At 37.2% G+C, this 24,914-nt stretch overlaps 1 protein-coding gene across 5 annotated transcripts in view; it reads right to left on the reverse strand.

The window, feature by feature from the left end:
- Nucleotides 1–24,914, reverse strand: part of TASP1 (taspase 1) — a 283,764-nt gene that overhangs the window by 117,549 nt on the left and 141,301 nt on the right. For all 5 annotated transcript variants that reach the window (XM_044263461.1, XM_044263466.1, XM_044263465.1 and 2 more), the window contains one exon: nt 7,192–7,302. In XM_044263461.1, the coding sequence (XP_044119396.1) occupies nt 7,192–7,302 (111 nt within the window). The remainder of the gene's footprint in view (nt 1–7,191; nt 7,303–24,914) is intronic.

Raw genomic sequence — 24,914 nt, forward strand, 5'->3', positions numbered from 1 at the left:
TTGCTTACGTTCCACATATGAGTGAAGTCATATGATAATTGTCTTAAGAGAAACTATTTTGCCAGAGCCTAGTCTGTGGGGTTTTATCAGACAAGGAATTTAAAAGAACTATGATTCATATGCCAAGGGCTCTAATGAAATAGTAGACAAGAAGTAAGAACAATGGATAATATAAGCACAGAGATGGAAAGTCTAAGAAAGAATACAAAAGAAATCCTAGAAATCAAAAACACTAAGGATATGCAAACATCTAAAACTGAAGAAGCAAAAAGAAAAAAGACAAGAAAAGCAGAACAGAATATTCAAGAACTATGGAACAACTACAAAACATATTACCTAAATGAAACAGAATACCAAAAGAAGAGAGAAAGGAACAGAAGAAATATCTGAAACAGTGACTGAGAGTTTCTCCAAATTAACACCAGACACCAAATCACAGATCCAGGAAGCTCAGAGAAGAGGCAAGATAAATGTCCCAAAAAACAATATCCAGGTAATCATATTCAAGTACAGAAATTCAAAGATAACGATAAAAATCTTAAAAGAAGCTACAGTGGAAAAAAACACCTTACCCACGTAGAAGCAAAGACAAGAATTATGTCTGACTTCTCAGAAATCATGGGATAAAGGAGAGTGATGTGAAATATTTCAAGCGTTAAAAGAAAAAAACAGCAACAAAACATACACACACAAACTCCACCACACTTGGATGAGTGGACTGAAAAATTGTCTTTCAAAAGGAGAAATAAAGACTTTCTCCGACAAACATTAAGGGAATTTGTTGCCAGTAGACCTGCCTTGCAAGAAATATAAAAGAGAAGGAAACTGACAAGCCAGAAACATGATTCTACATAAAGGAAGAACATTAGAAAGGTAATAAGAGAAGGTTAAATAAACTTTTCTTTTTCTTTTCTTTTATTTTTTTTTAAGATTTATTTATTTGAGAGAGAAAGAGAGCATACAGGAGCAGGGGGGGGGGCAGAGTGAGAAGCCGACTCCCAGCTGAGCAGGGAGCTGGCTGTGAGGCTTGATCCTAGAACCCCAAGGGCATGATCTGAGCCAAAGGCAAGCACTTAACCAACTGAGCCACATAGGCACCCCTAAACTTTAATTTTTCTTATTTATAAGTGATCCAACAGACAGTAATTTGTTCAAAATAATAAAAGCAACAATGTATTTAAGTGTGTGTGTGTGTGTGTGTGTGTGTGTATTTATACATGATTATGTATGCCTGAAATAAATGACAGCAATGCTATAGGGATGAGAGGGAGGAATTAGGAATTTTTTATTTGTGGTACTTGTACTATCTGTGAAGCAATACAGTATTATTTTAAAGTAGACCTAGATTAGTTATAAATGTATATTGTAAACTGCAGAGCAACCACCAAAAAAACAGCTTTAAAAATTGATATGCTACAAAAGGAGAGAAAATGGCATTGTGTAAAATGCTCAGAGTATAGAGAAACAGACATTCCCCCATGGGAAAATGATATAAACAAAATTCAGAAAACATGAATCTTTCCAGTAGAGTATCGAATAAATTATGGAACCACAGAATTATTCAGCTATAAACGTATACATACTTATATATTAAAAGCATCAAGATATGAGGCAGCTGGGTGGTTCAGTCAGTTAGCATCTGCCTTTGGCTCAGGTTATGATCCCAGGGTCTGGGATCAAGCGCCTGCCCTGGGCTCCCTGCTCAGCTAGGAGCCTTATTTCCCCCTCTTCCTCTCCCGCTCCCCCTGCTTGTGCTCTCTCTCTCATGAATAAAATCTTTTTTTAAAAAAAGCACCAAGATATGTTAAGTGAAAAGTATTCTGCAAAACAATATATTAGAAATCTCTCCTATATAATTGTTTAAAATGATGAGAGAGGGAGAGAGGATGGGGGTGAGAGGTACATGGACAAACAGAATGGACTATGAAGCCACAGTCCAAATTGTCAGCAGTGGTTCTTTTGGCAAGAGCAACAGGACTTAGAGTAAATGGAAATGGGTATCTGTCTGGATTACTATATAAAATCTTTCTATATATACATTGCAATGACAATCTCTAGACATATTATTTATGCAAATGCTTTTTTTAAAGAAAAAACAAAGAAAGTAATCAGAATATAGTGGTGTCTTTCCTTAAAACCAAGAGAGTGGTTGCTAGCTTGTCTCAGTTACTACCTGAACGATTTCAACCAAATTACTTCAAATAGGAAATTGAGATCCACCATTAACAATTTTAGGGACGCCTGGGTGGCTCAGTTGGTTAAGTATCTGCCTTAGGCTCAAGTCATGATCCCAGCGTCCTGGGATCGAGTCCCACATGGGGCTTCTTGCTCAGCAGGGAGCCTGCTTCTCCCTCTGCCTCTGCTTGCCACTCTGTCTGCCTGTGCTCGCTCTCTCTCTGACAAATAAATAAACAATTTTAATTTATAGGCCAATTAAGGAGCAACTCGATTTCCAACTACACTGTCACACAAATAGTTTAGATTGGCCTGTGAACAAACCAAGGATCCAATAGAATTTTGGAGCTATCTGGCCCCTCATTTTATACACGAGGAAACTGAGAACAAAGAGACCTGTCCTAAAACAAACAACTAATTTCATCACTGTTAAAAGAGGAATGAACTCAACCTTCTTGCTCCTTTTCCAGCCCTCTGGTAAATTCAATTTATTTCTTCTAGCTACTTTATAAGTTTCATCTGTGGTTCTTGAAAATTCCCAAGTGGTTCCGGAAAATATTCGTTTTCCAATCCCTTTCCAAATCACCTGATTAAAAAGAATTCCACATTTTCAGGTTGGATACAGTAGAGAATTCATAGAACTCAGCATGGTGAAGGAATTTAGAAACTGTTTGTCTAACATAAGAAAGAAAAAGAAAGAAAGAAAGAAAGAAAGAAAGAAAGAAAGAAAGAAAGAAAGAAAGAAAAGAAAGAAAAGAAAGAAAGGGAAGGAAGAAAACTTAAGTAACTTGCTACATCCAATGAGTCAGACACAGTCCAGAGTGGAACCCAACTTTGCTAACCCCCAGGAGAGTAGCCCCCTCTTGGGAGAAATCAGAAGGGGAGACAAACCATGAGAGACAATGGACTCTGAGAAACAAAGTGAGGGTTTCGGAGGGGAGGAGGGTGGGAGGTTCGATGAGACTGGTGGTGGGTATTGTGGAGGGCACGTATTGCATGGAGCACTGGGTGTGGTACATAGACAATGAATTTTGGAACAATGAAAAGAAATAAAATAAAATGGGGGGAAAAAAGGCACTACAATCCTACAGAAAGAATATATACTAACTGGGTGACATTGGGCAAGTCATTAAACTTCAAAACTAAGTTTCTTCAAATATTAAATAAACAGGGGTCAATCAGGTGAGCTCTGAAGTTTCTTATATCCATGATTCTGGAATTTTTAAGACAGGATTCAAATGCACCATTAAATCACGGGATCCCAGTGGCAAAATGAAATACTGCAGTCCAACTCGTTAAGTAGCTTCAAAGAGCTATAGAGAAGGAGAACATAGACAAACAGCAGAGAATAGAATGGAGTTCAGGAACTCCTTGGCATGGACCCAAATCTGGAAAAGTAGAACTAGCTGGGAATCTGTGATTTTAGATCCAGTAAAGTCCTCCAGAAAGTTGCCATGTGCCATAATTCCACATCTACCACAGGTTCTCAGGAAGTTTGACATCTTGCTTTCATCTCTTACTATTCCTTCCCACTAATGTTCTGGGAATGCACCTAATATAGCTGGACAACTAATAACAAATTACATAAATTATACATGCTATTAGAATCAACAATTTGATTTCCTTTAAAATAGTATTCAACAGTTGGTAACTGTTAAAAGATCTAAACAATAATACCTAAGTCTGATTCTGACATATTTGAGGATATAGTAACACGAATGTAATCAACCTATTTCTGAAAAATCATGAGAGGCAGACCTCAAAGGCCTGTTTCTAACTCATTCCTCAGCTCACATTTTGCTATTAGGCAATTCTTGCTAGCAGGCATATAATTAATACCATTACTTATGTCTTCATAACCTCAGTTCAAATAACTGTAAGAAAGCACCTCTACAAAATCTCTTCATATTGAATTCTTTTCCTACAGTTATTCAGTCTGTTCTTCCTTCAAATATACCCAATTCTTTCCTACCCATCATCTGTTGTTCTTTCTCTCTTTGCCCTAAAAATATTTACTGATAGGGCATAATACTAAAGGCCTGAACAATAATGAAATACAGTCTTATCCCCATCCCCAGAATCTTCCATTGAACTCATAAGTTGTATGCTTATCTAGTTGATATGTTTTATCCTTTAAGCTTCTAAGTGGATTTTCATCAATTCTAAGTAGAGACACCTTTGGGATAAAATGTGTTTTGAGTAGGTAAATCCTAAATTTGGGCAGGATAAGTGGTTTAGAGCTCCCTACGAATACCCTAAAGGTAGGACTGGGGCTAGGGTGTCACTGAACATGTTGGCACTGGTGGGAAAACCAAGGAGGAAAGAACTGATCACTGGCATAGGTTTCTGTCCCCTTTTCCAAGCCGGTGAGGGTAGAGGGAAAAAAAGGAGACAAATAAAAAAGCCTGAGCTGGATCTGGAGGATCCAAGAATAGATGAGGGCTCAAGACACAGAAAGCTAGGTAGGGAATTTCCCTATTCCAATTCCACACTCAGGACAGTAAGATGTTCTGGAAGTAAAGCAGAAAAACTAGCCTGATATATTTGGGCAATGAGGACTTGACATTCTCACTGATTATTCCAGAAGTTTCAGACCATCTGATTCTACTACCACTAGCATCTACTGTCAGTGGATGCTATGTGTACTAGGGAAACCATAGGCTATAACAAGACCATGGACACCATAGTGAATTCAGCAGCAGTAAAAGCCAATAACTCATAAGGAGGTGAAGACAAGTCCCATTTCAGGAGAAGCCAACAGTAGGGGAGGGACCATGTACCAGATGGTCCCCCCAATAATGACAAAGAAGCTTCCTTGAATCCCACTGCCACCTAGCAGAGAGAGAAATGTGGCAAACAAATACAAAGTGCCATGTATAGAGAGACTAGGCTTACATGGAAGGAACTAGCAAAATGAAGGCAAGAAGTCAGGCACTAAACTGAGTTAAGATAAACACTTACAAAAGGCACCTTTCCTGCGATTTCCAGCATGGGCTGGGAAGGAGAGACGGTTTGGGTGTGGACCTCTGGTGAAGTCTGCCCCAGCCACAGGCCCAGAACACAGTCCCTCTGTGACTCTGAAGCCTAAGTCTGGGCCTGGCAATACATCCCCTACAGCTGCACAGGACTCCCTTGGCAAGGCCCCACACACCCTGCATATAGCTCCTGTGGCCCAGAGAGTCAAACAGGAAGCAGTCAGTCCCTCTACAAGCCCTCTGTGGCCTGTGGGCTCTAAAGTCCTCTGTGTCTTCTGCCCCCACCACTGCCAGGCTCCCACCGCACACCCGGCCACTATGTACTAATCATCTGCTCCGTCTGCACTCAAGAGTAGCCTACAGTCTGTGCAGCAACTCCAGATCAGTCCCAGCCTGGCCAAACTGGTGAACTTCTCCACTACCTGGTGGCCAAACCATACCTTCTTCATCAAGGTCTGTGCCCCTTCCAAGTATGTCCTTACTTGGACACTCTCTCAGCTCTAGAGTACCACCTAAAGTTTCTTTATATCTTACAGGTACTCTTTCCACATAGTTGACAATTCTTTATGTTAAACTTCCCCTGATTAACCTAATGTATAGTTTGTTTTTTAAGATTTTATTTATTTGTCAGAGAGAGAAAGAGCACACAAACAGAGGGAACAGCAGGCAGAGGGATAAGCAGGCTCCCTGCTGAGAAGAAGCCCAATGCAGGACTCTATCCCAGAACCCTGGGATCATGACCTGAGCTGAAGGGAGACACTTAAGCAACTGAGCCACCTAGGCATCCCCAACATATACTTTCTATCTCCTAATTGGACCAAGAGGGCTATATCCACCTAGTCTCAAAATCTGAATCTACCAATATTTCCACTTTCTCCATTTCCTCTCTATCCCTTGGACCATTCCCAGCCCTTCATCTCTCTTTCCTATAGAGGTGGTCTTGTACAACCTTAGATCTATTTTATAAACCCTCCCCCAAAATATCATTTGTCAACTTAGAAACATATAAGGGTTCTCTCCTTCCTATCAGATCAAATATGAACTCCTACATTGAGATTTTAAGGAACTCTGTGTCCTGGCCTCACCAGCCCCACTGCCCATAAGGAATACTTCATGCCAGGTAAGAGTCATATAGGTGCCTAGACCTCCTGATACTGATACCACATCCTACTGTCATGACTGTGTTTATGCTCCTCTCTTCTCCCTCTTTTACCACTTATCCCAGAGCCTTCTGGGACCAGTTCTAAGAGGCCCCATCCAAGAATTCTTTTGGAAACAATTTCTTCCTACGCTTTTGTCTGCATTGTCCTCATCACATAATTAGCATCTCATTATACCCTGTCTTAATTCTCCAACTAGAGATACAATCTCCCAGATTAACACTGTAATATGCTTCTCTATTTATTCATGGCTATTACCCTAACTTATTTTCAACTCTACTTTATTTGTCTTACACAACTTTATTATTCTTCGCACACTGGTAAGTTCAATGTTACATGATGGGAAAAGCAGACTAAGTCAAATAGTTTTAATCCTATGTAACAGTTATGGATAGGATCACTGAGAGGCTATATAAAATCTTTCTACAGAAAGAAAAGGCACCCCTTCCTCCAAACTGATGCAGCCTCACATCTGGTTACATAGCTTGGCAAACAGAACCCAAGCAGGATTTCAACTCAGCCCTATACAACTGTACATGGCAGCACTGGATTCATTAATGTATCACCGACCAAAAGAAGAGTCAAAGTGTATTATAAAAGAACTTTCAAAAAATGTTGTCCATTCAATTGTTTTAGTAGAATTTTATGCTACTATATATCACTCTAGTCCTAGATAGTGTCTCCCAACTTGGGTATTAGATTAGTTTTATGGCAAATTTCATCCATTAGTTGCTATCTCATGACCAATATTAATTGGGGGTCTAAGTCTATGCTAGGCCCTGGAGCTAGGCCCTGTGGAACAAATATAGTATCTGACTGGTTTACAGCTCAGTGAATCAATCTATATTGAAAAGAACACAATTTTCTCATGTTATACTTACTGATAAACTTGTTTTGCATAGTCTCCAACAGTGCTTGGTGAGCATCTTCAGCTTGTAAAGCGTGTGAACATTCTCTAGCCAGTATGGTGCGCACAAGATGCTCCCCACATCCTAGAAATAAAAGGAAACCAAGAATAGTTGAGGAAAAGCAGTGCTAAACATCCTTGTCTTATTAGCATTAGAACACCCTTAAATGCCACTTAAGAAGTAGCTGTTTTGGAGAATAATTCAATGATGGATGAAATGACTTCTATGAGCAATCTAGAATTTTGGTAATAAGACTCAGCAGAAAATAAAGAAACAAGTAATTGTCTAATATCAAAAGGAAACAAAAATAAAAGAAAACCTCTTTTTTATAGGAATGATTTACATGACGTAGCAATTCAGATTCTCTGCATAGGAATCTCCTAGGGTTCTTGTCATTTCCATTATTGGGTAACTACAGAAATTCTGTTTTATAATTTATCTTTAAATTGTCCTAGTCTCCCATTTTGCCTCTGATACTCCACACACCTGGAAGCATGGGAGAAATCTACACAGCCAGGGGAAATATAGATCTCCATCTACCTACTTTTCACTAAAATGTCCACCACACTTCAACAGCTGCAAAGTGGACTAATAATACACACCTTTCTCACCTTTTAATAGTAACTTACATAGCCTTCATGCATGAATGCCCTGTAAGTCTTAAAAATAAAAAAAATAATAATAAAAAAAAAGAGAGAGAATGCATTTTTAAATCCCTGGAGTAAACTGGGACCATTCAGACACACTAAAGGTAGGCATGATGGCGACGGGAAGCACTGCCTAGAATTCCATTACAATTTGTATCTGTTAAAAGTAGAAACTGTCTGCTAAAGACAAAAGAAATTTAACTTATAGGTTAATAAGTTCAAATAAGAGATTTCTGGAGAAGGTGATTTTTTTTCTTAGATAAAATTAAAAAGCTACTTTCATAAACACTGGAAGGGTAAACGTTTTCAAAAAAACTACTAAGTGGTAGGGCATCTGGACAGGTCAGTTGGTTAAGTGTGTCACTCTTGGTTTTGGCTCAGGTCATAATCTCAAGGGTTGTAAGAGCAAGCCCCACATTGGGATCCACACTCAGTGGGAAGCCCGCTTGAACATCCTCTCCCTCTGCCCCTCCCTACTATGTACATACTCTCTCTCAAATAAATAAATCTTTAAAAAAAAATACTAAGTGCCACTTGAAATATTTATTATATATAAAATAAGTTGCATTAATTAAAATGCAAAAATGTTCTTACCCAAATGAGAACAGTAAATATATGAGACCTGCTTCCTATCTCTTAAAAAATAAAATCTTGAGGGAAGCAGCTCAGCGTGGACACTGGATGCCTAACTTGCTTACACCAAGTCCCACACACCTATGCTATGGTGGTACTGTCCTTCTCAGTCAAGCTTGCTTCAGTCCCCGTGGGACAGGCCCTCAGGTAGCAGAAACCCCTACCCACATTACATGTCCCAAACAGAGAGTTCTACAGGGCCTCTGTTCTAGTGGAGTTGATATCAGGGTCATTTCACAAGCAGACCAGAGCACACCTAGTTAAAATTCGCCACAGTCAGGCCAGGAACCAAATATTGCCCACAACAAAGGAGAGCCTCTGCAGATGACTGACCTGAAGGACAGAGCTGCCAAAACACAACAGCACAGTGTATACAGCACACATGGGAGACACTCCCTGAAATGTCAGACCCTGAGCACTACATGACCTCTTCTTCATAAGGCCATTACTTTCAGGAGCAGGAGACATAACAGGCTTTTCTAACACACAAAAGAAGTCAAGACAGAATACCAAGATGGAGGAATTTATCCCAAATGGAAAAAGAAAAAAAAAAAAGATAAAGCCACAGCCAGAGACCTAAGTGAAACAGATATAAGGAGCATGCCTGAAGGAGAATTTAAAGCAACAATCATGATACTCCCTAGGTTTGAGAAAAGAATAGAAGACATTGTATCCCTCACAAAAGAGATAAAGGAGTTAAAAAAGAATTAATGGGAGATGAAGAACACAATAAATAAGACTGTAAATAGGCGTGATGCAATGAATAGTCGACTGGAAAAGGCAGAGGAATGAATGAGTGATCTGGAAGACAAACAATGGAAAATGATAAAGCTGAACAAAGAAAGAATTATGCAACTTGAGAACAGACTGAGGGAACTCAGTGACTCCATCAAATATAATAAATTAATAGCTGAGTCCCAGAAGAAGCAGAAAGAGAAGGGGGGGCAGAAAATTTATTTCAAGAAATAACAGCAGAAAACTTTCCTAATCTGCAAAAGGAAACAGACATCCAGATCAGGAGGCACAGAGAATTCCTATTAAAATCAACAAAAGCAGGCCAACACCAAGACATATTGTAATTAAATTTGCAAAATACAGTGATAAGGGAAAAATCACGAAAGCAAGAGACAAAAATAAGTCCTTAACTTAAAAGGGACAACCCATAAGGGTAGCTGCAGATTTCTCAACAAAAACTTGGCATGCCAGAAGAATGTGGCATGATATACTCAAAGTGCTGAATAGGAAAAATCTGCAGCTAAGAGCACTCTATCCAGCAAGGCAATCATTCAAAATAAAAGGAGAGTCCAGCAAAGCAATCATTCAAAATAAAAGGAGAGATAGAGTCTCCCTAACAAACAAAACCAAAGGAGTTTATGACCACTTAACCAGCCCTGCAAGAAATATTAAAGGGGAGTTTTTGAGTGGAACGGAGAGATCAAAAGGGATAAAGATAAGAAAGGATCAGAGAAAATCTCCAGAAACAATGACAAAACAAGTAATAAAATGGCAATAAATACATATCTATCAATAATGACTCTGAATGTATGGGATGCTGGGTGGCTCAGTGTGTTAAGCTGCTGCCTTCAGCTCAGGTCATGATCCCAGGGTCCTGAAATTGAGTCCCACATTAGGCTCCTTGCTTGGCAGGGAGCCTGCTTCTCTCTCCACCTCTGCCTGCCACTCTGCCTGCTTGTCTGTGCGTTCTCTCTCTCTGACAAATGAATAAATAAATAAATAAATAAAATCTTTTTTTAAAAAATAATTACTCTGAATGTAGATGAACTAATTGCTAAATGCTAACTAAATCAAGAAGTGTAGAGTGTCAGAATGGATAAGAAAACAAGACCTATCTATATGTTGCCTACAAGAGACTAGATTTAGACCTAAAGACACCTGCAAATTGAAAGTAAGGGGGTGGAGAAATATTTAATACACAAATGGGTGTTAAAAGAAAGCCAGAATAGCAAAAACTTATATTGGACAAACTAGACTTTTCTGTTCTTGTATTTTTTTTTGTCTTTATATTTTTTTTAGTTTTTTTCAAAGATTCTGTTTATTTATTTGAGAAAGAGAACAAGCACAAGTAAGGGGAGCAGTAGGCAGAGGAAGAGGGAGAAACTCAACAGGGAGCCAGATGCAGGGCTTGATCCCAGGATCCTGGGATCATGACCCAAGCCAAAAGTAGACGCTTAACCAACTGACCCACCCAAGGGCCCGTATTGTGTGTGTGTGTGTGTGTGTGTGTGTGTGTGCGCGTTTTAAGACTTCATTTATTTTAGAGAGAGATCATGCACAAGCAGGGGGAGGAGCAGAGGGAGAGGAAGAGAGAGAACCTCAAGTAGACTCCGGGCTGAGTGTGGAGCCCAGCATAAAGCTGGATCTCCCGAGCCAAAATCAAGAGTTGGACACCCAACTGACTGAGCTACTCGGGTGCCCCTGTTCTTGAACTGTTTTTATCCTGCTTTGGTATCAGGATAGTATGGGTCTCATGGAATAATTCTGAATATGTTCCCTCCATTCCACTGTTGATAAGATTTTGATAAAGATTATGCTGGAAGATTCTTGATTCCTAATTCAACTTTCATTCTTGTTATTGGTCTAAAAAGATTTCCTACTTCTTGGATTTAAGATTCATGATGAATCTTAGTAACCTGTGCATTTTTTTGGAATTATCTGGGGTTTTTTCCTAAGTTAATTGATTTGTTGGTGTAAAATTGTATATAGTAATCTGTTATCATACTATGTGTTTCTGTGGTTAACTGCTGTATTGTTTTCTATTTCTCATTTAGACTTTTGAGTCTTCTTTTTCTTCTTATTAATGTAATTAAAGCATTGCCAATTTGGGTTTGTTTGTTTTTTTTAACTAGTCATTACTTTCAGTGTTATGTTATTGTGTAGTCTGGTCTCTATTTTACTTAAAATTTCTGGTTTTTCTTTATTTCCTTCCTCTACTAATTTTCAGCTAAGTTTCTTTTTTCTAGCTCCTTGTGTAATGTTATTTGAACTTTTTTCTTAATACAAGCATTTATAGCATAAATTTCACTCTAACATCTGCTTTTGCTGCATCCCATGAGCTTTGGAGTATTATGGTTTTTTTTCTTTTGTTTTGAGGCATATTTTGATATGCCATTTGATTTCCTATTGGCCCATTGCTTGTGCAATAGTGTTTTGATATTTACATATTAAATATTTAATATTTACCTTGTAGATTTTTCATCTTTGTTTTATTGTTGATCTTCAGTTTTTTTACCACTGTGGCTGGAAACTATAGCTGGTATGCTTTCAGCCTTCTTAAACTTATAATATTTGTTATGTCTCTTTTTATGTGATTTAACCAGGTGATTTCTTTTGCATATACTTGAAGAAAATGTGTATTCTATTTTTCTTGGATGGAATGTGTTATATCAATCTTTTAGAACCACATATTCTGAAGTATGCTTCAAGTAAAAAATGTTCTCGTTGAGAAAAAAATTAAAAGCTCACCTTCAAAAGATCCTGCCAAAGGTATTCCATTAGTTTATTAGAAATTAAGTTCTACATTAATTCACATAATGAGTAAAGGGTATCAAAGGATCTGAGCACCTACTGAGACTAAAGGAGAAGTATGATTCAACTTATAGTCAAAAAATTCACACTAAAAGAAGGAGCATCTCTACCATCCACTCAGATTCCCCCACAGGTCCAGGGACAACGTAATGTTTTCTCATATTACTAATGTACACACAGGCGTGTGCGCGCACACACACACACACACACACACACTACACTGGTAAAGGTTCTTAGCAATTAAAAAGAAATGTGGGCTACAATTATCAAATGGAAGAACCTCTCTTAAATAATGTTTATAAATTTTTAAATTTATGAAACACAAACTGCTATCACACACAATTCTCTGTTTAGCTGGCATGTATTGTGACAGGTGTTAGGCACCAATAATCACCCTAAAAATATTATCTATAACTATAAATCGTTGTTAAGCCTTTCATATCAGAAATTGTCCCTTCATATGTACACCTCTCCTTCCCATTCTTTCATCCCTTCATGTCCTCCCTCAATATATACATGCACAGATGCATATATACATATGTACATATTATGAATACACATACAATATATACTCATTTTCAAAAATACAAACTATTCAAAAAGTGTGAAAGTAACCATAAGAGACTCTCAATCTTAGGAAACAAACTGAGGGTTGCTGGAGAAGTGGGAAGTGGGGGATGGGGTACGGGGTGATGGACATTGGGGAGAGTATGTGTAGTAATGAGCATTGGGTATTATATAAGACTGATGAATCATCAGACCTGTACCCCTGAAACAAATAATATATGTTAATTAATTGAATTTAAATTAAAAAGATAAATTTTATTAAAAGTGTGGAAGTTTTTTTAAAAAAATCACTTCATATTTTGGGGCAACTGGGTGGCTCAGTAGATTAAGAGTCTTCTTCTCCCTCTGCCCCTCCCCTGCTCATGTTCACTGTCTCTCACATAAATAGATAAAATCATAAAAAAAAAAAAAAAATCACTTGACATCTTCCCAAAAGTAACTTCCTTGTATTTTTTGGTAAAGTGTAAATGTAAATATCCTTCCATATCTGAGTATAATTTTATAAGCATCTACACTTAGAAGGAAGATCTAGAAATGCAATTTAATATACAACTTTCTGAGCAGAATTGTGGTGTTCCCTATTTTGTTAAATTTTTGCAACATTATTTTTATAATCAGGAAAAAAGCAATAAAGCTAGTAGAAAAGAAACCATTTTTGACACTTACTATGTAAAGACACTATGTAAAGCTCATGAAACTCCATAAATTTTAATTCCTTTTGTGTACATATTTGATGTTGAAGAGTGAAATGTTATACTTTAGAACAATAATAATTGTTAGGAAACTGGCATATTATAAGCTAAATGAGTGTTCAGAAGGTTATGTACACATGCCTCAAGTCAAAGAGCTAAACCACATGAAGTTAACATTACATCAAAAATACACAATATGTGTCAGAGAGACTTTTCCTCCGTTGTTATACAAGAATATACAGGGTTTTCCAGTGATTGATTTTTCACCAAAAAACTTTTAAAATTATGTCTTCTATTCAGACATATATCACCTCTAACATAAGAGCGTTGACATCAAAAGCTTGTTCTCCTGCAGGTTCCAATCAAAGAAAAGTTTGACTTATGTGGTTTTACCCACAAAATTCCAAGGTTTCTTAGAATATGCTGCCAGATAGCTGAAGTGTGATTCAAAGGCAAACAGTTCCATTCATTATACACGGATATGAAGAAATAAGCCTTTCATTGTGTCCTCCTTTTGTCCTTATTCAGGCAAGTGTGTAAGTACACTCTCAGATTTTAGCAGAAAACATGAATTATACATCAAATGAGAAGCTAATAACAAACCTAGAAGAAAAGTGATATGGGCATACCTCATAGATATTGCAGGTTCAGTTCCAGACCACTGCAATAAAGTGAGTCAAATAAATGTTTTGGTTTCCCAGTGCATATGAAAATTATGCTTACACTATACTCTAGTTTATTAAGTGTGCAATAACATTATGTCTAAAAAAACAATGTACATACCTTAATTAAAAAATACTCTATTGCTAAAAAATGGTAACCATCATCTGAGCTTTCAGCAAATCATAATAACTGGCCAGAGATCACCATAACAAATATAATAATAATGAAAAAGTTTGAAATATTGTGAGAATTACCAACATGTGACACAGACACAAAGTGATCAAACGCTATGTGGAAAATGGTGCCAAGAGACTTGCTCAACACAGGGTTGTTACAATTCTTCAATTTGTTTAATAAAAAAAAAAATGGAATATCTGTGAACCACAATAAAGTGAAGCAAAATAAAATGAGGTGTCAGTAAATATCAAGTTCTAAAAGAACTTATTTTAGCATCAGTAAGAATGACAATTGCATGGGTTGAAACACACAGTGAATTCATAACTTTCATTCTGAAAAACATCTGTCACCTCTGAAAGATGCTATGGAACCAATTCACTATTCTGAAAAGTTAAAATAAAGAATCTAGCATTTCTCTGTTCTTCCTATAGGAACTATACAGCACAGTAACAACAGTCTATGAAGGAAAATTTTCACCACAGAAGTATCTCAACTAATAAATTTAGGTTAAATCTAACCTCAAGTTAAGTTAGAATTAAACAGAATTAGAATATAATCATTTGTAACCTATAATGTGATAACTGCTACAGGCAACAATCATCAATAGCTCCTAATACCACAAAAAGACACAACCAGACATTAAATATTACTTGATAAAATTACACTGTTGTAGTTTTGCCCCACACCAAAAAATTTATACCTGAATCTGAACAAGCCTCTAAATTTAATGATCAATTTCCACAAATAAAGAGCATTTGCAAAAAACCTATAGTTAACATCATACTCAACGGTGAAAAACTGAATTGTTTCTCCCTAAGATCAGAAACAAGGTAATGATTGATGCCTGCTTTTATCACTCCTATTCAAAAATATTCTAGAAGTTCAAGCCACTGTAATAAGGCAAGAAAAAGAAATAAAAGGCATAAAGATCAGAAAGAAAGAAGTAAAACTGCTTTGCAGATAACATAACTGTTTATGTAAAATCCAAGATAATATACAAAACAACTACCAGGTTCTTCCTATCTTGTTAGTAGTCTAAGGCAAAGGTGGGCAACAGACAGCTACCTGGTACTTACCAGTCCCCAAAATGTTGACTTGATTTCTTTTCCCATCTACTCACTCACCAGATTGTTGCTAAGCACCCACTTGGTGCTAGGCCCAGAGTGCACAGCAGTTAGCAGGCCCACTGTTGCATAATGTCAGATATCCCCAGTGGTGTTGGACCCCTACTTAACTACTGAGTATTCAGTCAACTGTCATTCTGGCCAGTCCAGATGCCATGCCTTCATTGTGTATCTTACAGATCAACCATGAGGATTTAGATGAGAACCCTGGATTTATTAGGAACCACCCTGGTCATTCCCATAGTCCACTATGAGTCACTCTCCATGGCCCAGTCATCTCCCACTATTCCCAACCCTAAGCCCAGTCTCAGCTCACTCCTTCCCAAGTGTGCTTCCTATTTCTGAGACTCCAATATGCCCCCCACTCAAAGATTTCAGAATTATAATATGTCTCCTCTCTTGTGAGAATTATAATACATCTTTTCTCTTGTGGGGATCCTAAACCTTTCAAAACTCACAACAAAGATAAATTCACAATAAAAAATTACAAACCATACATGTGTGCACATGCACACACACACACGCACACACTTATAAGATGGAATGAGGAGATGTAAAAATAGAAGGATTATCAAACAAAGAACTAGTACTAGAAAAAATGGGGACAATCCTATTGTTAAAAAAAGATAAAAGTAATTTAGGTTGTATAGTCTACATATCTCTGTCAAATATTCTTCTTTTACTTTTATAACAACTCTTTAAAAATTTAAAAATCATTCTTAGCTCATGGGCTGTACAACTATAGGCCACAGGCTAGATTTGGCCCATTATTTGTAATTTGACTATCCCTATAATAGAAAAATTTGTAGTACAAAGATTAAAAAGAAGAGAGATCATAAATTTAAAAAACAGAGCAATCTGGTAGCAGGTGCCAGGGGGAGGTATGTGGATTTTTCAAGGCACCAAATGAAACTCTTCAAATTAGAAGAAAATTGTTTGAAACTCAATGAAAAGAGAAAAATAAAATGTATACCTATTGGTGGGAGACCTAAAAAGCACCCTAGGATGATGAAGAGAAGGAAAATAAGGCATTAAGAAGCCTAGAGTATAAAATGAGAATATCCAACAGATTAATAGGCATTTTGAAATAGAGTAAAGAAAGAATGGGGTGAGGGAGTACTAATATATTTGAAGAGAAAATGAATAAGAGTTTCCAGAATTTAAGTTACAAGGAAATTCTTAAATTGAAGATGCATACAGTGTTCAAAAGATGAGTAACAACAAACACATCCTTAGGTATACCATAGTGAAACTCTGAACCAAAGATAATTAAAAACTAATCATAGGGTCCCTGGGTGGCTCAGGTCATGATCTCAGGGTCCTGGAATCAAGCCCCACATTGGGCTCCCTGCTCAGTGAGGAGAGTGCTTCTCCCTTTCCCTTTATCCACCCCCAACTCATGCTTTCTAAATCTCTCTCTCAAATAAATAAATAAAATCTGTTTTAAAAAATAAAAAATATAAATATAAAAATAAAAACTGATTTTTATTTTTATAAAAATATAAAAATAAAAAATGATCATAAAGAAGGATCACCTACAAAGAAATTAAAAATTTAACTGATACGTTCCCAACCAACAAAAGAGGCCAGAAAACTAACATCTTAAAGATGCTAAGTCAATAAACAGAAAATAACTTCTCAACCTAGAATCAGTTACTGTTCAGACATATAATGACAAATTCATTCCTTTTGAGATTTTAGCTCCCAGGTTACTTCTACCCTTTCCAAGACTACTTCTTATCATTAATTCTGCTGATTTTTTTAAAAAGATTTTATTTATTTGACATAGAGAGAGAGAGGAAGTACAAGCAGGGAGAGCAGGAGAAGCGGGAGCCCAACGTGAGTCTCAATCCTAGGACCCTTATATCTGACTTGACCCAAAGGCAGACGCTTAACTGACTGAGCCGCCCCAATTCCTGCTGCTTTTAATATTTACATAGATGATTCTCCCAACACCTTGGCATCTAGATTCTCTGATATCCTCTCTTCAAGTTATCCATACTACCTCATATATTCACTCCCATAACTATGTCATTATCAATAACATTACCTCCTCCACAGTCTCAACTGCAATCATCCCATCCCTCCCATCTTTCCAGCTCACCTCTTGGGCACTTTAATTCCAACAAAACCTCAACCTCAACCTCAACAAAACTGCCATCTATTAATTCTGTTGGTTTTAAACTGTCCTGAACTTCTCCTGGGGCCTCACCTACTTCCTTATCCAGCTAATAAAATTCCAATGCTTCACCAACTTATATCCATTCTCTTATTCCTGAAAGCTTCCATATTTCCCTTACTTCATCAAACTTGTCTGGCAGAAGTCCACCCTTGAGTATTGGTCAAAAGTACTAAATGAGGCTGCAAAAACAAAAACAAAACAAAACAAAACAAAAAACCCAAACCTCAGTGCCTTAACATAACAAAAATATAATTCTCATTAATGTTACAGGTTGTACTTGGGTCACCAGAGAATGTGCTCCACAGAGCAACGTAGGAACAAACCTAGGCTGATTAGTCTGTAACTGCACCTCCTGGATCATACCTCCTCCAGAATAAGAGGGCCATCCAGGACCTGGAAGTCACACATATCATATCCATTTCAGTCCAGGGGCCAGAAATAGTCACATGGTCTCAGGCAGCAACTATGGGGCTAGGAAATATGGAGGAGCACAGGAATAGTCAGGGAGCACTACATTAAATGTCCCTCTCATCTGACTAAATCTATCTTCCCATGCCTGCACCTGCACAGCTAAATGAGGTACAGCATCCATCCTGTGACTGTCAGGTGACATAAAAGAGCAGGAAGGCATACCCACGGAGGAATGTAGAAGAGAAAGGACAGACCAGGTACCAGGCAACATTGTTGGGTAGCCCAATGAGCCCCAGGCTACTTCCAGGTTTCCTGTTACATGAGATCTAAATTGAAACAGAATAAAAACTATCTGTTTAAACCACTGTAATTGAGTTCTCTTTTTTAAGCCCAAATGCATTCTTTTTTTTTTTTTTCATTTTTTCCTTTTGGCATAATATATATAAACATAAGATTTACCATTTAACCATTTTTAAGTGTGTAATTCAGTGGCATTCATAGTGCTGTACAACCATAACCACCATCTACCTCTAGAACTTTACATCTTCCCCAAACTGAAACTCTGCGCACATTCAACAACTCCCCATTTCCTCTCTCCCTCCAATCCTCACAACCACCATCCTACCTTCCATCTCTATGAATGTGATACTCTATATACATCATATCACTAGAAGTATACATTTTTGTCCTTCTGTGACTTATTTTATTTAACATAATGTCTTCAAGGCTTATTCATATTGCAGCACGTTTCAGAATTTCCTTCCTTTTTAAGTCTAAATAATATTCATTGTTTTATATATATGATTTTGTTTTTCCTTTTATCTATCAGTGGACATTTGGGCCAAATCCATTCTTAATCTATATACAGAGCTATGTGCTGAAGTAGAAAATGGCTCAGGAAGCTTTACACTGAAACATGACAACTTCTAGCTACTTCCCCAATTCAAACAAAACTGCACTTAGTCAAATATAATCTGTGATGAGTTCAAGCAGGTATATTTATCAGATATCATTAGCAGGAATACATGAAAAAGATTATTTGGTCTAAGCACATATTTTCACTGAGTTATTCTGGAAAACCCATGATATATTTAATAGCTACCAACCAACCAAATTTCTTAATTTATTTGAATAAATGAAAGTCATTTTGATTAAAATAAATCTTTTATGATGCCTGAAAAGTAGAGCCTTACATATTTAAGAGTAATATTTAAGAGTACTTTTTTTAGTAGGGAGAGGCACAGGGGAGAGGGAAAGAGAGTCTTTTTTTTAAAGATTTTATTTATTTATTTGACAGAGAGAGATGACAAGCAGGCAGAGAGAGAGGAGGAAGCTCAATGTGGGGCTCGATCCCAGGACCCTGAGATCATGACCTGAGCCGAAGGCAGCAGCTTAACCCACTGAGCCACCAGGCTCCCTGGAAAGAGAGTCTTAAGCAGACTCCCCGCTAAGCGTAAATCCCTATGCAGAGCTTGATCTCACCACCCTGAGATCAGGATCCTGAGCCCAAGAGTCAGATGCTCAATCAACTGAGCCACCTAGGTGCCTTTTTCTATGAATTTTTATGTTACAGCCAGATTCATGTTTAAATCCAGCTGAGTGACTTTGGAACTCTTCATTTACGCTTTAGTTTCTTCAGCAGTAAAATGAGAAATCCAAGTAGCAGCTACTTCATGGAGCTATTGTGAGGACAACATGAAACAATGCATATAAAACACTGAGTGTGGGGTTGGACCCTTAGTAAGCACTTAATACTACAATGAGGGTAATAACCTTCTTTTTTTTTTTTTTAAAGATTTTATTTATTTATTTGACAGAGAGAAATCACAAGTAGACGGAGAGGCAGGCGGGGGGCGGGGGGGAGCAGGCTCCCTGCTGAGCAGAGAGCCCGATGCGGGACTCGATCCCAGGACCCCGAGATCATGACCTGAGCAGAAGGCAGCGGCTTAACCCACTGAGCCACCCAGGCGTCCCGAGGATAATAACCTTCTTAAAGGAAAACCATTTTCTATCATTTTCTTGTCCTCAATCTAGTCTCTGTATTTTTCTTCTATTATGAGAAGGTGATCCTCAGCTAGCCTGACCATCATCCTGAGAGCCTAGAATATAGTTAAAAAGGAGTTTAGCCTTTGATTTGCTATTCTGAAGGCTACTGCCTCAAAGCAAGCTGAGCCTTCACACAGAGGCAAAATGATGACCCAAGTAAACATTTCATTATCAAAACAAAAAAAATAATAATATGAAAAAGTCTCTCTTAGTCTAGCAGAAAACATTTTAATTACCATTATCCAGGAATTATGGGCTATGCATGATTTTTGTTTGTTATTTATTCTTATTATTTTCCCTAATTTCTCTAATAAATGCCATTTTCCCCCCAACAGGTTTATTGCCTGACTTTAATATTACACTCCTGTATCACAGTACTTTCTCTTACAGCAAGATAGTAAAGAGCAACACAGAGTCTCCCATAACAGGATTTGGTCCCACTGACTTACTTCCCTATACCTGAGTTCAAGAGTTGGTAAGGGAGACTGAACTAATGAGTGCTACATGTGTTTTATTCATCTAACCTTCATCACACATTTAGTATTTTCACTTCAGCTCTAGTGATAAATGGCAGCCTTCAAACTAAGATAATTAAAAATGTGCAAACACAGGAGTGCCTAGGAGGCTCAGTCTGTTAAGTGTCTAACTCTTCATTTTGGCCCAGGTCATGATCTCAGGGGCTGTGAGATCAAGTCCCACACCAGGCTCTGCACGGGGCATGGAGCCTGCTTGAGATTCTCTCTCTTCCTCTGGAAGCCTCCATCCCTCTTCCTCTCTTAAAAAAAAAAAAAGCATACGTAATAGCCCCCAAAAATCCTGTTGTCAAATCATGCTTTAGTTCCAAAAGTTAAGTAACAAACTGAAGTGTTTACAATAAGGACAGAGAAATAAAACTTTATCAGCTCTTGGCTGACATTTAAGATATATCGTCATCATTTCAAGACAATTTTTAATCCTTTTTTATCTTTGTCTCAATTTAATAGTGACAGTACAATAATTAAAAGAACATTATGTATCCAATTTTTTATGCAGTTTTCAAAGGTAGAGTTTTAATATAGTGTTCAAATGGCAGAAGATTATAATTCCTCCACAGGACCTCAAAGCGAGATTAGGATTTTAAAGTATAACTCTTAATCTCACAGATATTGCTCTTTTTTGGGAGACTTTATTTCTTCTAAACAACTCTAACCTCAGTTCTAATACAAAGAGCCCCCAGAGGGGGAAAATGAAGTTGCATTTACAGAAGAGACATAACCCACATTCCCGGGCAGCCTGCATACATGAGTACAGGATCAGCGGCAACAAAAGCTCACATTCAGTACCACTGGCACACCACACATCTCCAAGGATTACCGATGATTGTGAAGTATTTATGTCGTCTTATAAATGCTGCCATTCACTCTCACTGTGGCTAGTGGGCATCTGAAAAATCTTTCAACACATCCCCTGTTAGAAGTCCACAGGGACAGATAAGTAATGAGGAAAGGCCTTTCCAAATTTAAAAGGAAACATTTGGTACTTCAGTTTCCAGTATTGCAACATCTCTTTTTCAACAAAGGAATTTATTACATAGTACGTCACCTTTCCCTGTCGGAGGATTTACTGCCAATTTTGGAGTTAGGTTACTTCTGGTTTTCAAGCCTGTCTTGTGAAATTAAAGAGAGGACTGCCTTAAAAGTGATAGAACACACATGATTTCAGTCTTCACAGTGTCCCCACGGTTATCAAACCTGGAACCTATTATATGCAAGAAGAAAATATAAGGAGCTTTATAAAGAGATGGAATAAGTAGTGAAGATGTCTAATCCAGTCAAGTCTAAAGGTTACATTCACCAATACACATTTAGTGTTTCCTCAATATTCAGTTCTCTCTAACACATAACCCGTCAGCACACTTTAGATATTTATAGTAATTGATCAGAAGCGACTCGGGCTTTTCCAAAATTTTTGATCAATAATAAACAACCATAAGAGAAACCAATTTTATAAATTAGTTTCTAGAGATCTCATCTTTTACAAACTAGGATGTGATTAATATATGCTTTAGCATTTCAAAATTACTTGAAGTACACAAAAATATATTAGAACAGTTATAATTAAAAATAGGAAAACTCTCATTTACAGCACACTGCCAGGAATATGCTACATACATTAAATGCCTGATAATTATGACTTATTATCACTATTGTCAATTTTATTGAGAAGGTATAACCAAACCACAAAAGATTCACCTGTCTGAGTAAGAGGTAGCTACATAAATGAGAAGAGTTGCAGTTCTATGAATGTCAATACTTACACAAATTTTAGAAACAAAGAAAAAGCTCCAACAAAAATGAGTAGTGAAAAGCCTTTATCCAATCTGCCATATAAAAAAGAGTCTGTGGGTAACAGCACAGAGGCACCCTCTCCCAGAGCTGGAGCCACCCCTTCCTTCCCCTGTTTCTCCTTGTCAAATTCACGTCTCAATGTGGGAATGCACCCCATATTCATTCTGAGTGTGTGTAAAGATAATAAAATAGTATCTTGTTCTCTGACTTAAATATTCTAAATTTAGTTATCTAAATTACAACACTCTGATTAGAGCACCTGGGACAAATGTTGCCAAGCAGGGGAAAAAAAAATCAGAGAAAACTACCTCACTACAAGTGATGTTCTTAGCTATGGTGGAACCCTTAAAATCCTATCACTACTCTTGCATTTGTCTGGGAAACATACTATATGCATAAGCATTAGACTTATCTACATTTGAAACTTCATTAGGGCAGTAGACACAAAAGAAGCATCACTGTTCGTAATGTTAAGTCGATGCTCTTATACATCTTCTACCGAGTCCTGTTCCATTAGAGAGAAAACCCCAGATGAGGAGAACCACCTCCAGGTGTAGAACCTGAAATGCCTCACTGAAGATCTCCATGACTCAGCTTCCTCACTGGAAAAAATAAATGGCTTAGCTTAAATGGTCTTAAATTCCTCATAAGAAAAAAATTTATAGCTGTAAGTACTTTTAAAACTTCAATAACATTCCAATTAGAATTTAGTTGAGAGGCTTGCAATGAACAGACAACTTATGGGAAACACCTTATAAAATGCTATTAATTAATAAAGTAACATGTTTAGATTAAATTCACCTATAGAGAACTTTCTTTTTTAAGGGGGAAAATAAAGGTCATGACTCACAGACTCACCATTAATTGATTATTACTATGTATCTGGGTCTTTCACAAACATCACTTTATTAAAGCTTTACAATTAACTTGTAAGGAAGGTATTGGAACCCCCACTGGGCAAATAAGAAAAAAGTAAATTGGAAAAACAAGGAGTCTAAGATCCAATTCTTATAACTCTAAGTAACATGCTTGTTCCATGGTGGTCCACCAATACAGAAATCATGCTAATACCATCATGCAAAAAAAGGAGATAGAGAAAACCTCAAAAGCCTCAAAAACCTAAGTCAAGATCAAAGTAACAATTACCTACAGATAAAAAGCACAACAAAACTTGATACCAACACTTAGGACTACAGACAGCTCACAGTTTAAACCACAACATCTTAGAAACAATCACTAATCAAGTCCCAAAGGAATAATATTAAAGTCGGAGGGATGCTTGGGTGGCTCAGTCAGTTAAGCGTTTGCCTTTAGCTCAGGTCATGATCCTAGGGTCCTGGGAATGGGTTGGGCTCCTTTCTCCCTCTCCCACTCCCCCATTTGTGCTTTCTTGCTCATTCCCTCTCTCTCTCTGTGTCAAATAAATAAATAAAATCTTTAAAAATAACAATAATAATATTAACATTGGAGATTTCATTTTGCAACAAGGCCACAGTGTGCATTTTATGAGTAAAAAAAGCCAAGATACAGTTATAAACATCTACAATAACATAGGTGCAATGTAAAATAGTTCAGTACACATATTGATTATATATATTTACAAAGCCTTCAAGCAGAACATAAGCAAGACAGTTATACTATACCATAAATTTAACCTTTAACTACTAAGCTGGCCATATATACTAAATATTTAATTAATAATTTCTTAATGACAAAACTTAGAAGTAATTTATGGGGGTGATTTGAATGGCCACAGCCTCTTTAAAAACTGAAAAAGGAAGTCTGAGTTGATGTCATTTCTCAATAAATTTCTCTGTACAAAGGAGAGGCAATATAAATCATTTCATCATTTTTAAAGTTGTATTCAGAGCTTAAAAACAACATTCAGTTTTAGAGGCCTCACAGAGTATGACGGGGAAAAAGTTCTAAATCTCTTCACTAGTCACTGCTTATCCCTTTCTCTAGTCAACAGTGTCAAGGTAGTTCTGACATTGGAGAAAGACACAAAAGTTCTGAAGGTGAGAGAGGAAAATGTTAATCATATTCATTTGTCTAGATCAGAGTAGAATTTAAGGAATAACAGTTAAAAAAAAAAAAAAGAAAAGAAAAGGGTCCAAAAGCTATCTTACCACCAACTAGCAGAAAAACCATATAAGCAGGTAAAAGAAGGGAAAAGCAAAATGGGTAAGCCACCTCAAATAAAACATCTAGTAAAAGGCCAATAGACAATATAAAATTTAGCACCTCTCTAGGTTTTCATTTGACATCATTATTAAGAAATAATGCTAGCTAAAGAAGAAAATACAGGGTGCCTGGGTGGCTCAGTGGGTTAAGCCGCTGCCTTCAGCTCAGGTCATGATCTCAGGGTCCTGGGATCAAGTCCCACATCAGGCTTTCTGCTCAGCAGGGAGCCTGCTTCCCACTCTCTCTCTCTCTGCCTACTTGTGATCTCTCTCTGTCAAATGAATAAATAAAATCTTAAAAAAAAGAAGAAGAAAATACATTCATTTGTATTACTTGCTTAAACTTTTATTTTAACCATGATACTTACTACAATTTTATTCAAAAGTTGTCTAAGACTGTGCTTCCTAAGGTGTAAGAGTTATCTTTGCCTAAAACTAAACACTCAGGAAATTCAGAGAATTTTCCATAAAAACCATGTATAGATTCCATAGGGTCCA

This window comes from Neovison vison, chromosome 8 (assembly GCF_020171115.1).
Source record: "Neovison vison isolate M4711 chromosome 8, ASM_NN_V1, whole genome shotgun sequence".
NCBI classification, from domain to species: domain Eukaryota; kingdom Metazoa; phylum Chordata; class Mammalia; order Carnivora; family Mustelidae; genus Neogale; species Neogale vison.